At 40.5% G+C, this 10,275-nt stretch overlaps 1 protein-coding gene across 1 annotated transcript; it reads left to right on the forward strand.

Annotated features, from left to right (window-relative positions):
- The first annotated feature begins 1,076 nt into the window (after positions 1-1,076).
- LOC127354982 (GATA zinc finger domain-containing protein 14-like) lies at positions 1,077-4,595 on the forward strand. Its single transcript, XM_051385393.1, has 3 exons — positions 1,077-1,135; positions 1,896-2,831; positions 4,559-4,595. Exons 2-3 carry the CDS (start codon positions 2,170-2,172, stop codon positions 4,593-4,595), a joined length of 699 nt encoding a protein of 232 aa, XP_051241353.1. The 5' UTR covers positions 1,077-1,135; positions 1,896-2,169.
- The last annotated feature ends 5,680 nt before the right edge of the window (positions 4,596-10,275 follow it).

Below are 10,275 nucleotides of genomic sequence, written 5' to 3' on the forward strand. Positions count from 1 at the left end.
AGTCCAAGCAAAAGTGAAGTCCCCCCCATCACACCAGGGTTAACCAGAAGATATGTGTGCCACTTGAATTAATTGAAGAGCTGAACAGACGTACTTTGTTCCCCGTTTTCTTCAACCATGTCATGATTCATTTTCATCTCCTTGTTCATACTAGCCCATCTCCGGTATTTTTTGACAAGCCTTGTTTGATTTGGCAAGAATCAACAAATATTTGTTGGAACAGGCATCAGCTAGGTTATGCAACAGATGATTGACAAGTGCTCTGCTTTCTTCCAGAAGATGTAAATCAAACATTCAGCAGCGGTTATGGAAACATTGTCCACATTCATTGAATCTGTAGTGCAAAGTCAGTCTTCAACTCTACTGTGTGCTCAGTGGCCATAAACATCACCAAACATCACCGAAAACATTGTTACATTCCCTACTGCTGCACTGATTTAACATTGTGCTTCTTTTATTTACTTACATTCAATGACAAACTTTGCACTCGCATCAAGGACCTCTACCAAGGTAATCCATTAGTTCATGAAGGAGATTAGGCAGCACTCATCTGAGGTGCGTTAAAGATTTGTTAGTTTCAGTGTGTGTAAATCTTGTGTTTTTCAGCTTGTTACTTTTTCCCGGAACACCCAGTGTAATTCAGACCAAATCAAAGCCATGACAACCTTAAAACTCTGGTTCCTCTAGACTTAAAGGACCCAGATGTAGGATTTAGTGGCATCTAGCGGTGAGGTTGCAAATTGTACCCAACTGAATACAACTCCCCCTTCTAAGCCTGTAGGAGAAACACTGAAAGGCCCGATCTAGAGCCAACATTTGGTTTGTCCATTCTGGGCTACTGCAGAAACATGGAGGTTCAACATGGTGGACTGTCAGCCAACCAGTGTTTTTGTTCCCGACATAATATATCAACAAAATAAAAGAAGGATGAATAAGCTATTAAAAGGGTGACCACACCTTACACACATTACTCATACAAATTATTTATATCTTTGGTCTGAGCCTAATGTCATTCAACCTGCTTTGTGCAAATATATATAATACTGTAACAGCAAAGGATACTGAACAGGTGGAATCAGAGAGCATCACAACTTCAGTCACTGCAGTGAAGGCAAGTCAACATTAGACAAAATCTGTAAGTATTTCAATGATTAATATTTGTTCAGTTTCAATCAATGCAAGTTGTCTATCTTCAATTATACTTGAATTATACATTTGATCTTTATCAAGCGTGTGACTTTAAATGAACATCGTCAATTAGTTTTTTTCTGGAAGAAAACAGACACATTTTGAAAACTGTTTCTCATTTTTTAATTATTGTGTGTGACTACAGCTTAAGATATTTGGTTATTAGACTTTACAGTTTATTTGACTTATATTATTCCCAAAATAATGTAGATGTTGAAAAACATCACAAAACAATGATGACCCTTATTTGTCTGACCTAATATTAATTTTTTCTTGAAAGAAATGGGAGTAGTTTTCCTTTATATTACAGCTAACAAAGTAATATTGTCTTAAACACGCAGTGGATAATGAAATAAAACAAATACAATTATTGTCAGGATAAACTGTAAGTCTTACATTGTATACAGTTTGGTTATTCTGTGATTGACAATAAGGTCTGTTAGTTTAGATTAGTAAATAGTAAAAAACTGATGTGTCATATGATTGTTCTTTTGTTACTGTTGAAACTGAATCTAACAAAAAAATATTGTGTTGTCAAAACCCAAGCACCATTGAACAATTATGACAAAGATCTATTTTATCCTTCTCCTGTTTATTGGTGAGTCTGAGTAAATAATTCCCACTAAAATATGCTTATGCTTAGTGACTTGGTTTGAAATCTGACTTCAAAATCTGAGTGTTATACTTATCCAACCTGATCCATCCAGCCTCAGGCAATGGACAGGGCAATCAATCAACAACTACAATGGCTCCAACAAACACAACAGCTGTCCCGACAACAACCACAGTGGCTCCAATGACAACTGCAGCGGCTCCGACAACAACCACAGCTGCTACAACAGCAACAGCTGCCGTGACAACAATCACAGCTTCTCCAGCAACCAGCACAGTAGCTCAAACAACCACAGCTGCTGCTCCAACAACCACCACAGTAGCTCAAACAACAACCACAGTCGCTCTAACAACCACCAAAGTAGCTCAATGAACAACCACAATGGCTCCAACGACCACCACAGTACCTCCAACAACAACCACAGCTGCTCGAACAGCAACAGCTGCCCCATCAATAACCAAAGCTTCTACAACAGCAGCTGCCCTGACAACAACTACAGCTTCTCCAACAACAAACACAGCTGCTACAACAACGACAGCTGGCCCGACAATAACCACAGCTGCTCCAACAACAACCGCTGCCCAGACAACAACCACAGTGTCTCCAACAACAACCACATATGCTCCAACAACCACCACAGTAGCTCAAACAACAACCACAGTGGCTCCAACAACCACCACAGTAGCTCAAACAACCACAATGGCTCCAACAACAACAGCTGCCCCGACAACAACCACAGCTGCTCCAACAACCACAGGTTCTCCAACAAGCAACACAGTAGATCAAACAACCAAACCTACTCCAACAACCCCCACAGTAGCTCCAACAACAACCACAGCTGCTACAACAATGACAGTTGCCCCGACAATAACCAAATCTGCTCCAACAACAAAGGCTGCCCAGACAACAACCACAGCGGCTCCGACAAAAACTGCAGCGGCTCCAACAACAACCACAGTTGCTCCAACAACAATAGCTCCCCCGACAATAACCACAGCTGCTCCAACAGCAACAGCTGCCCTGACAACAAGCACAGCTGCTCCAACAACAACAGAGGGGTATTGCACAAAAGTAGAATAAAGAAATCCAGGATAATTGAGCAAGCGCGGCTTGACCTAGCCTGCTTGGCGTATCATGGCTTAATTGGTTGCACGTTTGCTGAGCCAGGATTAAAAGGCGCGGCTATGTTAAGCCAGGTGTAGACAGTGGGGATAAGTGCGTGTTCACGGCATACTGAAATAGACCTCGCGATCGCTCACAGAATCACAGATGGGAACATGGATAAGAGTTGTGCTTCATATTTCACGGCCGCTGAAAAACAGCTCCTGATGGAGTTCTATGAAGAGGTGAAAGATATAAGAAAAAAAGGCAATATCAATGCCAAAGTTAAAGAAAGAGAGAAAGCCTGGCAGACAATAGCGGACCGGCTTAATGCTTAAGTAGTCCAAAACTGCACAATGAATAAACAGTGCTCCACTGGAACTGTCATAATTAGGCTACAATTAAAGGACTAAAGGAGTTACTGTAAGTCCACTAATCAACTGTTGTACACTTTGCTTTAAATGTGGCAAGTAGTGGTGCATGTTACTTAAACGTAGAGTATGATTAAGTGCAAACAATTCATAAAGAACAAACTTGTCTGGCCATAAAAAGACCTGGCAGCAAGTTACATTAAAAATATTTAAAAAGTTAAATACAAGAACATTTTGCAGGCTGGTAAGTGACTTTAAAGTAGATTACAGTGAACAAATGAGGTGAATAGATTAGGTGTCTGCTGACATGTTGAATGTCTGTATGATTGTAGCAGTTAAAAAAAAAGCCCATAGAATTGGCACAGGGGGCGGCCCACCAAGCCAGGATATGTGCTGCGAATGGTTCCTTTATTGAGGTTCTCTGCATCCCCAACAGAACAAAGGAAGCTCCCACTTGCAAAACATCTCAATGTAACACAGACCATCTGTGGTAAATTGAGAGCATGGCTTCCTGCCATCTGGTGCTGTATTTTTGGACCCAGCAGCCTACATAAATATCTCAGTCCATCACCTGAGAATCTGTATCTCTCAATGAGATAGTCATCTCCAACGGCCAATGGGTCTGACCTGTCCCGGAAGACTCTTTCATGCCTAAATGCTCGTCTGAGGATTAGGGCTTCCTCATCCAGTACATCCTCCAAGAAAGGGCAAGCCATTATGAAGAGGGAACAGGTGAATGGGAGTTGGATAGATAGATAGATAGATAGATAGATAGATAGATAGATAGATAGATAGATAGATAGATAGATAGATAGATAGATAGATATTCCTTTATTTGTCCCACAATGAGGAAATTTCAATGTAACAGCAGCAAAGTGGATAGAGACAAAACAGTATAAATGAACAGTAAGAGTAGGGAAATAATAAAAAACACTATGTACTAGATGTATATGTATATATATATATATATATATATATATATATACATACACATATACATATTCTATATTGCCCTTGTCACAGATTTCATTGAAAACACTTTTACAACTTCATCAGCTGTGTTTTGTAATTTCAATTACTGCAATAAAACACATATTTATGAAACCTCTGATGGCATTTTTACAAGCAGTCTTCATTAGCATAGCAATATAAGACTTGTCCTGAGTAATAATACTACCACTTGAATCAATAAAAAAAGACTGTTGCAATTACAAACAGCCAACAGATTTAAATGAAATGACAAATGACAATATGTGACCTGCTCCATCATTTTGTGTCTAAACAGATCTGTCAGCCAACCAGTGTTTCATTTCCCTACATAACATATTATCATAATAAAAAAGGATGTTTAGTTATTCCTCTGCCTCATTTAATGATAGTGGTACATGTATAAAGTGTAGTTTATTCACTGCGCTGGAGGCGGGGCTTAGTGAACTAGAAGTACGGTACCGCACCACAGAATTATCTTTAGCCGCTATAGTTAGCCAGCCCCCAGTAGTCGGTGCAGGCCAACCGAAGGTAGCTTCTGTTAGCCGTCCTCCGGTAGTTCCCGAGCAGCCGGGAAGCCAGGGAGAGTGGGTGACTGGACGGAGGGAGAACAAACCACCGAAGCCCACAGTTCACCACAAACAGATTCACGTTTCCAATACATTTTCCCCACTCAGCGACACACCCGCTGAGGAACCAACTCTGGTAATTGGCAGCTCCATAGTCAGAAACATGAAGTTAGCGAAGCCAGCGACCATAGTTAAGTGTATCCTTTCCTATCTGACCATTATTTAATAACTTTTGAATTCATACTATTAGATTATAAGCCATTAGGCAAAACTTCCTACAGCAGATGTCTATCTGACAGTGCTGTAGCTAAATTTAAGGAGGAGATTCCTTCAGTGTTTAATTCAATGCCATGTCTGAATTTAACAGAGTCCTATAACGACTTTAGTCCCTCTGAAATTGATAATCTTGTCGATAGTGCTACAGGCTCACTACGATCAACATTAGACTCTATCGCTCCTATAAAAAGGAAATTATTAAAACATAGGAGACTAGCACCTTGGTACAACCACCAAACCCGCCAGTTAAAACAAATAGCTAGGAAATCTGAAAGGAAATGGCGCTCTTCCAAATTATCAGAATATCGCTCAAATTGGCAAGATGATCTTAAGATTTATAGAAAGGCCCTCCGTAATGCCAGAGGAGCCTATTACTCAGCACTAATAGAAGAAAATAAGAACAACCCTAGGTTCCTCTTCAGCACTGTAGCCAGGCTGACAGAGAGTCACAGCTCTATCGAGCCACATATCCCCATAAACTTAAGTAGCAATGACTTCATGAGCTTCTTCTATAATAAAATTATTACTATTAGAGAAAAAATTAATCACCAACTGCCATCAACAGTTATCAGTGGCTCTCCAAGTTCAGGGACTTCTGTCAATGTAAACTTAGATGTATATTTAGACTGTTTTTCTGCTATCGATCTTCATCAGTTAACTTCAATCATTTCTTCATCGAAGCCATCAACCTGTCTATTAGACCCGATCCCAACTAGGCTGCTTAAAGAAGTTGTTCCCTTAATTGGCACTTCTTTACTGGATATGATTAATCTTTCTTTATTATCAGGATATGTACCACAGTCCTTTAAAGTAGCTGTAATTAAACCCCTTCTTAAAAAGCCCACTCTTGACCCAGGGGTTTTAGCCAACTATAGACCGATTTCTAACCTCCCCTTCCTCTCTAAGATTCTGGAGAAAGTATTCGCCAAAGAGTTGTGTGACTTTCTACATAACAATAGTTTATTTGAGGATTTTCAGTCAGGATTTAGAGTTCATCATAGCACAGAGACAGCTCTGGTTAAAGTTAATAATGACCTTCTGACTGCTTCTGACAATGGACTTGTCTCTGTACTTGTATTATTAGATCTTAGTGCTGCATTTGACACCATTGACCATGATATTCTTTTACAGAGACTTGAGCATCAAATTGGCATTAAAGGAACTGCCCTAACCTGGTTTAAGTCATACTTATCAGATCGTTCTCAGTTTGTACATGTTAACGATGAATCCTCCATAAATACTAAAGTTAGTCATGGAGTTCCACAAGGTTCTGTACTTGGACCAATACTATTTACTTTATATATGCTCCCTTTAGGCAACATTATTAGGAATCACACCATTAACTTTCACTGTTATGCAGATGATACGCAGTTATATCTATCAATCAAACCCAATGAAATTAATCAATTATCTAAATTACAAACATGTCTTAAGGACATAAAATCCTGGATGACCTGCAATTTTCTGATGTTAAACTCAGAAAAAAACGAAATTCTTGTTCTTGGCCCCAAAAACCTTAGAGACTCATTGTCTAAAGATATAGTCACTCTAGATGGCATTAACTTGGCCTCTAGCACCACTGTCAGGAATCTTGGAGTTATCTTTGATCAGGATTTGTCATTTAACTCCCACATAAAGCAGACCTCTAGGACTGCTTTCTTTCATTTACGTAATATTAGCAAAATTAGACACATACTATCACAGACAGATGCAGAAAAACTAATCCATGCATTTGTTACTTCAAGGCTGGATTACTGCAACCCTTATTATCAGGTTGCCCCAATAAGTCCATTAAAACGCTCCAATTAATTCAGAACGCTGCAGCACGAGTACTGACAGGAACTAGAAAAAGAGATCACATCTCTCCTGTACTAGCTACTCTGCATTGGCTCCCTATAAAATGTAGAATAGAATTTAAAATCCTCCTCCTCACCTATAAAGCTCTTCACGGTCAGGCCCCTTCATATCTTAAAGAGCTCATAGTACCCTATTACCCCACTAGAACACTACGTTCTCTGAATGCTGGGCTACTTGTGGTTCCTATAGTCTCTAAAAGTAGAACAGGAGCCAGAGCCTTCAGTTACCAAGCTCCTCTCCTGTGGAACCAGCTTCCAGTTGTGGTTCGGGAGGCAGACACCCTCACCACATTCAAGAGTAGGCTTAAGACATTCCTCTTTGATAAAGCTTATAGTTAGGGCTGGATCAGGTGAGTCCTGAACCATCCCTTAGTTATGCTGCTATAGGCCTAGACTATCGGGGGATTTCCCATGGTGCACTGAGATACTCTCTTCCTCTCTCTTTCTGCACTCATTCATGTCCCTTTAATGCATGTTACTAACTCCACTTCTTCCCCGGAGTTCTTGTGCTTTCTTGTCTCGCAGGTTCTCATGGATCCTGGTGGAGCCTCCTGCCATGGTCCTGCTTGACTGCCATTGCCAATACTGTTGTTGCTGTGCACCTGTCTGTCTGTCTGTCTCTCGCTCTCTCTCTCTGCCCTCTCTCTCTCTCTCTCTCTCTCTCTCTCTCTCTCTCTCTCTCTCTCGCTCTCTCTCTCACCCCAACTAGTCGAGACAGACGACCACCCACCTAGAGCCGGAGGATCTGTCCTAGGTTTCTGCCTTTTAACAGGCAGTTTTTCCTTGCCCTTGTCGCCAAGTGCTTGCTCATGGTGGTACTGTTGGGTCTCTGTAATTAATGTTAAAGAGTTCGGTCTAGACCTGCTCTATTTGAAAAGTGTCCTGAGATAACTTCTGTTATGAATTGGCGCTATACAAATAAAATTGAATTGAATTGAATTGAATTGAATTGTATCCCTGGGGCCAGAGCGGGCGACATCGAATCCTATTTAAAGCTGCTGGCGAAAGATAAACATAAATATAATGAGATAGTTATTCACGTCGGCGGTAATGACACCCAATCACACCAATCGGAGGTCACCAAAATTAATGTGGAGTCGGTGTGTAATTATGCAAAAACAATGTTGGACTCGGTAGTTTTCTCTGGACCCCTCCCCAATGTGACCAGTGATGACATAGCCGCATGTTGTCATTCCACCGCTGGCTGTCGAGGTGGTGTCCAGCAAACAATGTGGGCTTCATTGATAACTGGAAGCCTTTTTGGGGAAAACCTGGTCTGATTAGGAGAGACGGCATCCATCCCACTTTGGATGGAGTTTATTTCTAAAACCTGACAGTCCAGAGTTAGGACCAGGAAGCAGAGCTGCTGTCTTACACACTTCTCTGCTCTTCCATTAGAACAGTCACCCACCCAAAACCCCATAGAGACTGTGTCTGTCCCCCGACCACCTAAATTATTTAAAGAAATAAAAACAAGAGGAATTAAACATAAAAACCTAATAGAAATTAAAACCGACTCCTCAGTAGCACAAAATAAGAGAATGAAATGTGGGCTGTTAAATATCAGGTCTCTGTCCTCTAAAGCTGTTTTAGTGAATGAGTTAATATCAGATCATGATATTGATTTACTTTGTCTTACTGAGACCTGGTTGTCCCACGAGGAGTATGTTAGCCTAAATGAATCCACCCCCCCCAGTCATATTAATACTCACATTCCTCGAGGCACAGGCCGAGGAGGTGGAGTAGCAGCCATATATGATTCGAGCGTTTTAATGGACCCTAAACCTAAACTAAATTATAATTCATTTGAAAGCCTTGTTCTTAGTCTTTCTCACCCAAACTGGAAAACACTGCAGCCAGTTCTATTTGTTATAGTGTACCGCGCTCCTGGACCGTACTCTGATTTTATATCTGAATTCTCAGAGTTTCTATCAAGTTTAGTCCTTAAATCAGATAAAGTAATTATTGTAGGTGATTTTAATATTCATGTGGATGTTAACAATGACAGCCTTAGTAACGCATTTCTATCATTAATAGACTCAATTGGCTTCTGTCAGAGTGTAAATAAACCAACTCATTGTTTTAATCACACTCTCTACTTCGTTCTATCATATGGCATTGATATTGAAGTCTTCCCACATAATCCTCGATATTGGCGTTTCTGCCGATATCCGATATTCTGATATTGTCCAACTCTCAATTTCCGATACCGATATCACCCGATACCGATATATGCAGGCTTTTTACAAAACTGTTAGGTAACAACATAACATATCTCCTGTTGTGGAATTAACACATTATGCCTCATTTTATTGTGATGCCCCACTGGATGCATACATAAATGCAACATGGATTTCCAAATGTAAACACTGTCTGTGCAAAATAAGAGAACAACTTCAACTTTCATTGTATTAATACTGAAAAGAGCGCTAATGCTAATCGCTAGCTACGCGCTAATCGCTAGCTAAGCTTTAATCGCTAGCTAAGCTTTAATCGCTAGCTAAGCTTTAATCGCTAGCTAAGCGCTAGCTTTGGTTAATGTGTTTGTGTTAATATTAAAATCATTCAGCTTTAAATTGTTTGCTTGTTAGCCACGGTTAGCAACCAACCAGTGTAGCGTAGTTGTTGTTGTTATACGTCATCTAGCGCGCGCCGGTAAACGTCCCATGCTGCGTTCATGCAAGCTCGGAAATGCTGAAGCCTACAGAACAAACATCAGTTATAAAAACCCGATACGGATAATTCCTGATATTAAATTTTTTTGTGACTATCGGCCGATAATCCCTATTTAATAACTTTTGAATTTCTATTATTAGATTATAAGCCATTAGGCAAAACTTCCTACAGCAGATGTCTATCTGACAGTGCTGTAGCTAAATTTAAGGAGGAGACTCCAACAGTGTTAATTCAGTCCTATAATAACTTTAATCCCTGCCAAATTGATAATCTCGTTAATTCAATTCAATTCAATTCAATTTTATTTGTATAGCGCCAATTCATAACAGAAGTTATCTCAGGACACTTTTCAAATAGAGCAGGTCTAGACCGAACTCTTTAACATTAATTACAGAGACCCAACAGTACCACCATGAGCAAGCACTTGGCGACAAGGGCAAGGAAAAACTGCCTGTTAAAAGGCAGAAACCTAGGACAGATCCTCCGGCTCTAGGTGGGTGGTCGTCTGTCTCGACCAGTTGGGGTGTGAGAGAGAGAGAGAGAGAGAGAGAGAGAGCGCGACAGACAGACAGGTGCACAGCAACAACAGTATTGGCAATGGCAGTCAAGCAGGACCATGGCAGGAGGCTCCACCAGGA

Source organism: Dicentrarchus labrax, unplaced genomic scaffold (assembly GCF_905237075.1).
Source record: "Dicentrarchus labrax unplaced genomic scaffold, dlabrax2021, whole genome shotgun sequence".
Lineage (NCBI taxonomy): Eukaryota > Metazoa > Chordata > Actinopteri > Moronidae > Dicentrarchus > Dicentrarchus labrax.